The sequence below is a fragment of the Leptonotus elevatus genome, chromosome 15, assembly GCF_054856555.1.
Source record: "Leptonotus elevatus isolate MCC_2025b chromosome 15, RoL_Lele_1.0, whole genome shotgun sequence".
NCBI lineage: Eukaryota > Metazoa > Chordata > Actinopteri > Syngnathiformes > Syngnathidae > Leptonotus > Leptonotus elevatus.
In genome coordinates this window covers 5,913,958-5,927,015 of record NC_141253.1, presented here as the reverse complement: position 1 = coordinate 5,927,015, position 13,058 = coordinate 5,913,958, and the positions used below count along the sequence as shown (strand labels likewise).

At 37.7% G+C, this 13,058-nt stretch overlaps 1 protein-coding gene across 2 annotated transcripts in view; it reads left to right on the top strand.

Annotated features, from left to right (window-relative positions):
• The window catches only part of itga1 (integrin, alpha 1), a 54,845-nt gene that overhangs the window by 31,285 nt on the left and 10,502 nt on the right, over positions 1–13,058 (top strand). For both annotated transcript variants that reach the window (XM_086097447.1, XM_086097448.1), the window contains 13 exons: positions 67–176; positions 1,442–1,530; positions 2,387–2,501; positions 2,623–2,750; positions 2,999–3,147; positions 3,774–3,924; positions 5,328–5,502; positions 5,570–5,643; positions 7,630–7,777; positions 8,239–8,381; positions 9,626–9,769; positions 10,005–10,259; positions 10,336–10,466. In XM_086097447.1, the coding sequence (XP_085953573.1) occupies positions 67–176; positions 1,442–1,530; positions 2,387–2,501; positions 2,623–2,750; positions 2,999–3,147; positions 3,774–3,924; positions 5,328–5,502; positions 5,570–5,643; positions 7,630–7,777; positions 8,239–8,381; positions 9,626–9,769; positions 10,005–10,259; positions 10,336–10,466 (1,812 nt within the window). The remainder of the gene's footprint in view (positions 1–66; positions 177–1,441; positions 1,531–2,386; positions 2,502–2,622; positions 2,751–2,998; positions 3,148–3,773; positions 3,925–5,327; positions 5,503–5,569; positions 5,644–7,629; positions 7,778–8,238; positions 8,382–9,625; positions 9,770–10,004; positions 10,260–10,335; positions 10,467–13,058) is intronic.

Sequence of the window (13,058 nt, the reverse complement as noted above, 5' to 3'; positions counted from 1 at the left end):
AGGCAAAATGAACGATTGGGCTTGTTATTGCAGCTATGAAACACATTTTTTTTTTTCATAATATAGGGTTCTGATTGGCTCGCCGCTGTCGGGCCAGCCGGCGAAACGAACTGGCGACGTCTACAAGTGTCCTGTGGGCAGGGGGGACGGTACATGTGTTAAACTACAGCTGCCAGGTAAGAAAGGTCATTTTTGTGTCTGTGTGTGTACATAGTTGTAGTGCTTACGAGTGTCTCTGGCTGATGGGAAGCGAGGCCCGTCAGAGTAAACAACACGGACTTAATGGCCACTCCATATGTAATTACAGCTTCATTAAATAGATAAACATTAAATAGAGCTTGGCTAACAGTCATGTGAGGCCTGCTGGGGGTTTGTCTACACCAGCGGTGGGCATCCTACTCACCTTTCCTCGCAACAGTTTTATTCTCATGTGTTCAATCATGAAATTGTATTATTTTTTTTTATATAGTTAGTTAGCAGGTGTACCTAATATTCGTCTTCTCCGTGTCTTCCCGCATCCCTCATTAACGCTGCTAAAATTCCTCCAGTTTGTTACACTAAGGAAGCTACATAATGCTAACAGACAGATATCTTTTTCCTGTTGTGTTTGTGCACTTCCTGTTTTTGGATTTATTTATTTTCTTTAAAGGAAAGAAAAGAAAAGGCCAAGTCAGCAACCAAGACAGCAATGTACTTCCTAACAGATTTAAAAAAAATATATTATTTGTTAGGAAAACACATGCGAAAAGGAAGCAGATTCCAAAGTTAAATGAAACACTTTGTAACAACATGCTAACATTAGCCACATGTTGTGATTGCTTAACTCTGTCGAGGTCTCTCGCTAATCCTCAAGTGTTGCATGCAGTATGTTTACAGCACATTTTTTGTATATTGGAAAAAGTACAGTAGCAGTTTTGGTCAACAGAAACGCATAGATAATTTTGTTTCTTGTCATTTGTTGCTAGGCAGAATTTCTATTGACCCTAAAGCTAGTCATCTTTTCTTTTTTTTTTGTCATGTCACATGTTTGTGTGGTCACTTGTTGCTCGGCAGAATTTGTAGGAGAGTTAGTGCATAAAACAAAAAAATTATAATTGAATATATTATTGAACTAATTCCAATTAAAAAGTTTATTTTTAAAATACATTACTAAAATTATAAGTAACAAATAAAAAATGCATGCATGTATAACTAAATCCATTATGAGGTATAAAACAAAAATATGCATTACTAAAATAAAAATATTGATTTATTTAATAAAGTGTTTTATGTATTACTGTTGTTATTTATTTGGATACAAATTTGTAAGAAATGTATTGATTATGATCCTAAATTATAACAAATATCTCTCTTTTCCTCAAGAAAAAATAGAAATGGAGGAATTTGACCAGCTGCTCTTCCTGTGTGCGCTCTCTTGTTTATTCTTCTGCGTTTCTTGCAGAACACACCACCGTTCCCAATTTACACGAAGTCAAGGAGAACATGACCATGGGAACCACGCTCGTGACCAATCCCAGCGGCGGATTCTTGGTAAGTTGCCCAGTACCATACCATACAGTACATACGTGACAATTCTATACCATAAATAAAAAGTGTGTTCACTGTTCACGAGACCTTTGCACTCATCTGTGGGAACTTCAATGTTCGACGCTCTCTGTTTCGCCCGCCGTGCTCTGGGAACGTGACAGGATGCTGTGAATCAACTGTGGAAATGCAGTAACTGCACTTTTTATAGCGATGAACTCACAAACGTTATTTTTTCATTACACCGTCAGTTCTCACGACATTTCAGTATGATTTTATACATGTTATGCCATTCAGTAAAAAAAACACCAAAAAAACAATGAACTACAATACAGCAGTTTTATTTTGGCATTATAGTAGTTTCCTATTCGGCTCTGTTCTAACTCTATTTATATAATTATAACCGATCACCTATTTTGCATAAAATGCTAAATATCGTCCGATCCTGATCCAGCCAATCAGATCGGTGTAAAATCTAAATTTTTTGTGGTATGAGAACCCCACTCCATTGTTTGAAATTCTACATTTTAGAATCACTGAATTAATTAATTATTTAATTTATTTTTAAAAATCCACCCATAACAATACAAATTTTCTCCCGTTTTTTTTTTTTTTGTATGAACCCTACTAAATTGTAAAAAAAAAAATAATAATTTGTATAATTGCATACGAAAAAAGTGTATTTGTGGAAAACTGCCAGAATTTTTGGGTTACTTGGAGGCGGCAATGATTTCAGTTTTTACAAATAAATTAGTGAGGATTGGTGGTTCGGATTATGGATGGATGGATGATGGATGGATAATTTCAGTGTGTGTTCACTTGTCATGCTCCAACTTTGTGTGTTTTGTGTGCGCGTCTTTAGGCATGTGGTCCTCAGTACGGCTACATGTGCGGTCAGCAGCAGTACATCTCAGGGGTTTGTGCCAACGTCAGCTCATCCTTCCAGGTTCTCAACTCACTGGCACCTGGCATTCAAGGTATGTTATCCCATTTCCCAAATAGGTTCATTGCAGCAGTACTTACTATCCAAGACCTCAACATTGATCCCCAAATTTCCCCTCACATCCATGGTGAAATACATGACTATTCTTTTTCCAGAGTGTGCCAAGGAGCTGGACATCGTGATCGTCCTGGACGGCTCCAACAGCATCTACCCGTGGACAAGCATTATCGATTTCCTGATCCGCTTCATCGAGAACATTCAGATCGGACCCAAACTCTCGCAAGTCAGTTTCTGCTCTTGAATGCAGCGTGCTCATTTATTGTCTGCTCTTAGCTGTGAATAGTTATTTTTATATTACGCTTGAATCAATCTGGCTCCGAGCATGTGGACTTTTCCAGAGGGGAAACTCTGGAAAGTCAACTGGAAAGTCACCACCCGAGTCCAAGACCACATCCTCGGCAGGCGACGGGCGCGAATTTGAAGCGGAGAAGAGAAAGAGAGGAAAATGAGCATTTCTTTGGTGTTTTCCAGGTTGGCATCGTGTCCTACGGTGAGACAGTAACCCACCGCGTCAACCTGAGCCAGTTTGATAATACCGCCGCCCTGCAGGATTTCGTACGTGAGCTCCCACAGCAGACCGGCTTCAAAACAATGACTTTCCTGGGCATCGACACTGCCAGGTACCACGCCAACAAGCTTTCTGTGAGATCATGGCGGCCGGTCGCCTGTGAGTCACGAGACAGTAATCATAATTTCCGGGCTTTGGCAATGACATCCAAATTCTCTTTAATGACAGAAACACACCCACAGCTTGTCATAACGCCGCAAAACTGGTGTGATTGTAATGTATGCATGTCATCTTTGTTTGAATGAAACAGTTCAAAAGTGTGGCTTGTGGTTTGTTAGCCTAGCTTGGTTTATGATTTTCATTTTGATGGGAAAATACTCTTGCTAGCAGCTGCTGTAGTTAGTTAGCCTAGCTTATGTAGTGTCATTTTGAATGCAAAAACTGTCAAAAAGTCCAGCAAGCTGATATTTATTCTAATCTATCTCATATTAAAATCACGTTTTGACTTGAAAAGTTATTGTGAGAGTTATTGTAGCTGATAAAAATGTAATTTTTACTGGACGAATCTAAAGTTTCTGTTAGCTCATGGTGGTGGCCTATGAGTCACAAGACGGTGATTATAATTTCCGGGCCTTGGTAATGACATCCAAATGCTTGTTAAAGACAGCAGCACACCACTACTCATTCTAATGAGGCCAGAATTGCGCAAAATTAAGCACACTTTTCCCACTTTTCTAGGAGAGAGGCGTTCATGCCGGAGCGAGGCGCGCGACCTGGTGTAAAGAAAGTTATGGTGATCGTGACTGACGGAGAGTCGCATGACTCTCACAACCTCAACCCGGTCATCAAGGACTGTGAGGAGGATGGCATCGAGAGGTTTGGCATTGCTGTAGGTGGAAATTGTTTTGTTTTTTTTACTTTGAAAGCTAGCAGTTGTGTGGCGACCATAAATAAGTCGAGGAAAATATTCCGTTAGCTAAGTTAGACAATTTTTTCCTGTAAAAAATACAAATAAAAAGCCAAAATAAGTAACTTATGGTAGCTGTTGTTTTAGGAAAATTATAAGACACAGCCAAACGGTAGCTTGCAGCCAGTTGCCAACCCAAGCTTACATTAAGTCTTGTTTTGACTGGAAGACAGCAAATAGTTTAGTTGGCCTAACCTTCTTTACATTAAAATATTATAATGCCTTGAAAATAGTGGGTAAAAAAAGTTTTAGCCACGCCTAACTACCATGGAAAATGATCAGATAGACTAGTCAACAGCTAGCTGAATCTATCTTACATTAAAGTATTGTTTTGACAGGAAAGCTGTCGAAAAGTTGGCCTACCATCTAGCAGTAGTTAAAGACCTATCTTAAATTAAAGTCATGTTTCCAAACTGTCAAAATGTTTGGCTTGTGGCTGGTTAGCCCAGCCTAGCCTATTTTAAAATCTTACTCTGAGCGGAAAACAGTCACAAAGTCCACCTCGGAAGCTCACGCTAAAGCTGTATTGTGACAGTAATATAGTAAAGCCTAGTGCAGACTACAAGAATGTCTTGTTTGAGCAGAAAATGGTTACAAATCTAGCTAGCAGTAAATGACCAAAGGTTAGCATACTTTAAAGTCTTAGAATGATTAAAAAAAAAAAACAACTATCGATAAGTCTTAACCTAGCATATCTTGAATAAAAGTCTTATTTTTGACTGGAAATTGTTCCTAATTTAACATAGCGAGGATATCCTCGCTAGTCTCACTGACTGTGAAAGAGGCAAGAAGTTCAGATAATAGCTAACCTAATGTATTTTACAATAAAGTTTGGTTTTGACTAAATAATAGTATAAAAACCAAGACAGCAGCGAGTTAGCCTCGCCTAGCTTATATTAAAGACTGGACAATGGTCAGAGTCCAGCGAGCCGCTTGTTAGCCTAACCTGGCTTAGTTTACAGTCTTGTTTTGACTGGAAAATTGTCCCAAAGTCTGGCTAGCAGCTAATTAGTCTCGTTTATCTTATGTTTGTCTTTTTTTTCCCTTTCTTTTTGACTGAGAAACAGTTAAAGAGTATGCCTCTGAAAGTTAGCTGAGGCTGAGCTTAGCTTAAAATCATGTTTTGACTGTAAAGTTGTCAAAAAGTTCAGTTGTAAGCCTAGCCTTCATCTTGAATTACCGGTAGTCTTTTTTTCCTTTTTTTTAAATAAAAAATAAATAAATAGAAACATTTTATCCAGCTATCCTATTTAATATTAAAATGTTGTGTCTAAGCCATGTGTGGAATTTTCAAATGTCTTACATGCAAATATTCTGGTGTCCAGGTTCTGGGCGACTATAACCGACAAAACAAAAGTGCTGAGGATGTGCAGAAGTTCATCAGGGAGATCGCGTCCATCTCTAGTCAACCGCTACGTGACCACTTCTTTAACGTGTCAGACGAGGTGGCGCTGCTGACCATCGTAGATGCGCTTGGCAGCAAGATCTTTGCTCTGGAAGGTAATTCAAAGTAAATCAAAGTTATTACGCATCGTACGTTTGTAACATTTGTCCTTTTTTCCTGCAGCTACGACCGGCAATTTCACCTCGTCCTTCGACATGGAAATGTCACAAGCTGGGTTTAGCGCTCATGCTTCCAAAGTAAGTCTATAGCCAAGGAATTTAAAGTCTGACTCTGTAATGTAAGTATTTAACAGGCTAGTAGTAGTGGACTATCGTGACAGCCTAGTTTCCGTGGGCTTAATTTTTATCTGATGACCGAAGCGGTGAACTCAGACACAAGCGTTATCTCTTGTGCATCGTCTACCCTTTGGGGATTCGCCTTGCCGATTGACGCTTCCAGATACAAGAGCCCCAGTGTCTTCCCGTCGAGTCCATGCACTGATGGCATTTCGTGTGATTGTGCAAACACGAGAGAGCGCGGGATGTAAAATCAGGCGGTGGCTTCAGGAGGGCGACAACAACTTTTTGCTGTTCACATGCCTCCTGCGTTCATTCATTAGCAGTTTCCTACTGTATGTGCGTTTGAAAACAGTCAGCTTCCCTCTGGTGTCTCTTGCCCGCCTCTTGACCCGCCAGATTATCGCTTCCCTGATCATGTTGTGTATGCTTTCTCGCTCTCTCTCTCTCTCTCTCTGTATGACTCGTCTCAATGACGCAGTCAAACTGATTTGTTCTTCTAGTTGATGCGTGAGGCCTCAACTTTAACAGTTACGGGTAGAAGGAGCATCCTGACATGTTTAATTACCGCTGTTTTCCCGGCCCTTCCTGTTAGACAAACATCTTTCCTGTACACAAAAGAAGCGGGTTATATTTAGGGCTCTAGTGGACAAGTGCATAAAGTACTCAACATTCATTCCTTTGTCAATTTGTAGAAAAGAGCAAAGATCCATGTTATTACAAATAAGATACTATACATGAGTGAACAACAGTTATTATTCAATTTGAAAGATTTAAAGGAAAATATGATCCAAAAGGAGAAGAAAATACATTATTAAAAAATAAAATGTTGTTTTTAATGAGAAATAAATAGACAGCTCTCATTCTCCTTCATTGTTGTTTGTCATATGACTTTTAACTCATGAACTGCCATTGACGGCTATAAACGTCAAAAATTCATTTAAACTATTTCTATTAGTTTAACATTTTTTTCCACTTTTGTTACCAAGAGTATGAAAACCTAGAATTTTTTTATTGTACATTTAGAACATATAGAATTTTTGATTAATCGTGAGTTAACTAGTGAAGTCATGTGATTAATTACAATTAAAAACATTTAATCGGCTCTTGCCCCTAATTTTTAATAATCTTTTTTTTAAATGAATTTATGGCAGTGAATGAGTTAAAAAAATATATATTGAGCTTTTTTCCCCTCAAATCTGTCAATTTTGATTCTTGAAAATATACATTTCTTTTTGCTGAAATGTAAGACTTGTTTTCTATAAAATAGAAGACTTTTTTTCAGAAATATTTCACTTTTTATCGTAAATATACAACTATTTAATTCATATTTTTCTGACTAACATATAAAAAAAATCTCAAAAACATACAACTTTTGTTCTACAGAATATTCAACTTTACCCCAAACTAAACATCAAAACTTTATTTTTCTTTATTTATTTTAGAAAAATTAAGACTTTTTTCTAGAAAATACACAACTACGTTCTTAAAATATTGTAACTTTTAAGCTTTTTACACACACACAAAAATCTAAAACCTTTATTCTTTAAAATATATGCCGCTAATTGTTTTTTGTATTAAACTATAATTATTTTTATTTAAATACACAACTATTTTCTCAAAATTAAATACTTTTTTCTCTAATCTGACTTTTTCCTTGAAACATTTTCAATAGAAAATATAAAGCTTTTTCCCCGATTTAAAAAAAAAGAAGAAGTTTTTAAGAAATGATTGAAAAGAGGAAAATACCCACCAGAAAAAAAGATGGGCTTTAGTGCGGCACACAGCTCCACAGTCTCTAGTTTAATCCCTTACAGTCTTGTAAAAATGTCCTCGTCCTCCTACATTGTTTTCATCTCTCTCCAAGTGATGCGTTCAGTGCTGCGTGGTGTTTCTTGCAAGATATAAATTGATATTAAACTTCATGCTTTGTGATGTCATCCATAGGACGGCTTATTACTGGGAGCGGTGGGAGCGTACGACTGGAACGGCACGGTGATCATGCACACCGACGATGGAGCCATTTATCCGGAGAAGGACCACTTCTTTGACCCTGAAAGGGAAGCCGGGTACGAAAGACTGGCCGGCTATCTTGGTGAGTCCAAAATAAGATTTTTTTGTATTTACATGTTTGTCCGAAGTTGGTGTTTAGCTTCCGCCAACATTTTACAGCTGCAGGATAAATATACAGTTTTTCAGTTTGATCTACTTTGGCCGCGGATGCCTGCTCCGATGTCATTAAAGTAATTTACGTCACTTTGCCTGCGCATCTCCTTGCCTTTTATGGCCTGTAACAGCAACCGCGGCATCTTAATATCGATTTATTTAATCTAGCTGTCATTTATGAAGAGCACACTCCACTGATTCTGCGTTCCAGGCTGGTGTACCGTAAACTCAGCTGTTGGCAAACCCGCTCTCGCTAAATTGCATTTTGTCTGCCTTCCTCTGTGTCCTTCTCGGCTGAGCTACGCATTGTCCTGCCAATTCTCAGTGCTTTATCGCTTCCCCCTTGAAAAGTGAGACGTAAACAGTTCGGCCGTCTGTTTGTTCCTGTAGGTTATGACGTCCAGTCGGCATCCACCCCCGACGGGGTGCTGTACATCACGGGGGCGCCGCGGTACAACCACACGGGCCGCGTTGTCGTCTACCGGATGGAGGACAAGAATGTTGTCGTCTTGCAGACGCTTGAAGGAGAACAGGTGAGCTTACTTGAAAAAACTGAAAGCCCAGTGTTTAGAATTGTGAAGAATGAAAGAGATTTTTCAGAGATTTTACTTAGACTTGATCCTGCCTGTATTATGAGGTTCTGGATATGTATGAATTTTATTTTATGAAGTTCAGATCTGGACGTGGAAACTTTTGTGCTCAAGTGCCACATGATTTTTAAATATGATAGATTTCCGCCGTCGGTGTGAATGTGAGTGTGAATGTTTGTTTGTCTATATGTGCTCTGTGATTGGCTGTCAAGCAGTCTTGGATGTAGTGGCTCATCCACAGACTGAGTGAGAATATGAGGTATTAAAAAAAAAAGGATGGATAACTGGACCATATCATTTGTAAATGAGGTAAAAAAAAATTGACTATGTACAGTAGATGTAAATAATAATAATCATCATCATCATCATCATCATTCAAGTTCAGCTGGTATTTTGTTATTTATAATTATAGGTAAGTTTAAGTTTATTTAATTTAATAATAAATTAATTATTCCTTGTTTTATTTATAATTAATTAAAAAAATTAATGGATTGTTTTTTTGCTCAATTTTATTTTTTAAATGTAGAATTATAGTTAACAAGTTCTCATATAATACATCTTAAAAACGTTTTTTTTTTTTTAAATCTGATCAAAGGTAGTATATATGTTTTGTATTATTTTTTTACTCACTATTGACCAATTTAAAGTGGTGAAAATATGTTTATGACTAATGTATTTACTGTCTGGATCAATTGAAGTGTCTCAGAAGAATCATAAAACTTTGCCTCTTTCCTCACTTTGTGGGAGCCGTGCTGCATTATGTCATCTCAAGATTAAAAGTCTGGATGCTTTTTAGCAGTGAATATAGTGCGGTTAGATACAATTGAGACTGCCAATTTTGTTCAAAATGGATAGGTGCAGAAAAAAAGTCAGCCACAAAGGGCATATTTATTTATTTATTTATTTATTCCCATGACAATGCTTAGTCAGCTTCTCATTTTTCATTGCATCACAATTGGCTCTAAGATCAATGAAAAAGAATATGGAAAAATTATGGAACCACAGTTGTTTGCTTTTCGGTCGGGTTGCATTCAGACTTGGATGTGCATGGCCAACGGCGGATTCAAACCCCAAACCTCAAACCTGCTCATCAGTACACCAATGTGCTGCCCGTGTCTAAACATAGTAGAGGTTCATTTTGTACAACCACTTTAGCAATTACCAAACCACCTCTGCCCTGCTCGCAGATTGGTTCATACTTTGGTAGCGTGCTGCAGACACTTGACGTGGACGGCGACTCGTACACGGACCTCCTGTTGGTGGGCGCTCCCATGTTCATGGGTTCCGACAGAGACGAGCAGGGCCAAGTGTACGTCTACAAGCTCAAGCAGGTAGACTGAACAGTGAGACTTCATACCTCGCACAGTTACCTATTTTAAACTATTATAAACCATGAATGTGATTTTTGTGTGCCCTTTCTGAAACCCATTAAGATACCACAACATGGTATCAACGTGCTGTCTAAATAGGAAAGTAGTACATTCATGAAAGAGCACACAAACCCTGAATATCAGAATTTTTCAGTGAGTAACAGTTGAATTACTGTACCGTGTCCTGTCATTGCAGGATGGCCGCTTTGCCCTCGAATTCACGCTAAAGCCCATCAACCAGTCGTGCTGTAGCGCCAGCTCGTCCGGCTGCACGCACAAAAACGAGCCGTGCGGCGCCCGCTTCGGCACAGCCATCGCCGCCGTGTCGGACCTCAACCTTGACGGCCTCAATGACGTGGCCATAGGAGCGCCCTTCGAGAATGACCACAGAGGGGGCGTGTACATCTACCACGGGGACAGCAAGCGGTCGCTCAAGGAGAAGTTTGTGCAGGTGAGCGCCAGCTTCTGCTCATGCATGGATTTGTTCTCGTCAAACTAATTCAAATGTTGCTGCGTTCTCTCTGTAGCACATCCCGGCGGGTGGAAAGGATGACAAGATGAAATTCTTTGGTCAGTCCATACATGGGGTCATGGATCTCAATGGAGACGGAATCACTGATGTGACTATTGGGGGTCTCGGTGGGGCCTCATTGTTCTGGTGAGACGTGTATATTTTTTATTTTTTTATTGTTAAAAAAAAAAGAGAAAAAAAAAAGGTCAAGGAAATGGTTTGGATATTTCAGAAAGAAAACATTGCATATGTATGACAAAAAAGTTAAATTGCTTAAATGATTAATTTTCAAGAAGAACGTAGTTCACTTTTTGGGGAAAAAATATATATATTTCGAGAATAAAATGTTCTCTTTACCGAAAAATTTATGAAGAAGAAATATATACATGAAAAAACTAAAAAAGAATCTTAGAATTGTATTTTTATATTTTTGAGAAAAAAAAACTATTAAAAATTGTTTTTAAGAAAAAAGTGTTTGATTTTCAAGAAAAAATGGGTTTTATTTAGTAGAAAAATATTTGAATCTTTTTGATTAAAATAAAAAGATATCTGTTTTCCAGGAAAAAAAACAGAATTCGTTTTTCTAGAAAACAAGTATTAAAATAAAAAAAATTGTATCATTTCAAGAAAAAGTTTTGTATTGTATATAAAAAGTAGTATACTTTTGAGGGGAATTTTTTTTATTCCATTTTTGAGGAAACCATTTTTTTTCTCCCGAGAAAAGCTGTTCTATTTCCCAAAATTTTTATTTATATAATTTTAAGGAAAAAAGTCTAACATTTAAGGGGAACAACTATTATTTAAAACTATTATCATTTCAAGAATAATGTATTTTTGATAAAAGGGAAATAGTTAGTTTTTTATAAAACTATAAAAATATAGATATTTTCTATCTTTGAGACAAAAAAGTACTTAAAAAAATAATCTGATATTTTTCCAGAATCCTTTCATAATTATGAGAAGAATTGTGTGTTCATGAGAAAAGTTATACATTTGAGGAAAAGTTGTAAATCCTATGGAGTAAAGTCATAATAATAATTTAAAAAAAAAGACAAACAAACAAAAATAACTCTTTTATTCAACCTGAAAGTGTTTGCTTGGCTTCTGTCACATAAAATGTCATATTATTGAAACACTGAGGGAGGCCTATTATCATGACTTCCCCAAATGCACAATCGAAAACATACAAACTGTCTTGTAAGAGACTTTTTGCCCAACCCATTATGGCGTAATTTATCGATAGAGATGTGTGCTTGATGCATACTTCTGTCCGTCCATATTCCACACATCAGCATTTGTAAGATGAGTATCATCTGTTGTTCACTTGTTTCATTTAGACAGCTGAACACGTCCCACTGGACTTGTACACTTGAGATTGACAACTTCCTGGAGATGTCTCCGTTAAAAGCCTTTCCATCCCAACAGGCCAGGGTTCCTTACTCAAACCTATCGCCATCTTTGACATGTATGTACATGACTATTGATGGCAAAATAGCTTATAATAACCCAATAAAAATGTGATCAATTTCTGGCTCCCGAACCCATAGTTGGAGACCCCAGCATCCGCCATGACTCAACCTCGCAGGCATGGGATAATGTCCTCCCACACTTTTTTTTCTTCTTCCCAAGCTGTGTGAAAACTTCAACCCCCATGTGGCTTCCAGTTTGAAACAAGATTTGGCAGCAGGGCTGGCTCGTTTCTCCCCGGCTTGTTGGCCACGTTTTATGCTTATCACGCATCTGTTGCCTCCCTCGGAGACACTATGCAAGTCCATTTGCTTTTGCGCATTAGAAGTCATCAACAGCACCAAGCAAAAAAATATGCATTCAAGTAAAAGAAACGTTTGAAGATGATTTTTTTTTCCTGGGGAAGTTTGATTATTATTTTCCCAAGAGAGCTTAAATTAACTGCCAGCTGTCATCAAAGCGGAGTTCCCCATGTTGCCAGCTGTTGTAGAGCATTTTTACTGAACTTTCATCATCCCCTGACCTCAACCCTATTGAGAACTCATGGAGCATCCTTAAAAGCTAATTACAGTAGTAGCAATCATTTGGTAATACCGTCTAAAATGTTATCACAGTTTTTAAAGTCAACCTTAAGCATTTCTTGACAAATAATATGTTATATGTGACCTCACTAGTCTAAACATGACATTCTGATTAATATTACATTTATGGAATATGAGTTATGAAGCAAAATCCAGCCGTTTTTATCTATCTCAGGGGGGCGGCCATTTTGCCACGTGCTGTCGACTGAAGATGACATCACAGTTGCTTGAGGCTCAAGCAATGACCAATCACAGCTCACCTGTTTTCTGAAGCTGCGCCGTGATTGTGATTGGAGGTTTTGTCGATAGCAAAATGGATTGGATTAAAAAAACGATTTTCTATTAACGATCTAATATTAACTCTATCACTGCCATTGACGGCTATAGACGTCAAAAATTAATTTGAACAATTTCTATTTGTTTACCAATTTTTTTCCACTTTTGTGAACAAGAGTATGAAAACCTAGAATTTTTTTACTGTACATTTGGAACAGATATAGAATTTGTGATTAATCGTGAGTTAACTAGTGAAGTCATGCGATTAATTACAATTAAAAATGTTAATCGCCTGTCGCCCCTAAATTTTAAAAAATCTTTTTTTTTTTTTTATGAATTCGTGGCAGTGAATGAGTTCATCAGAATACCATATTTAGACTAGTGGGGCAGCATAGAATGGGGGGTTGACTTCCTC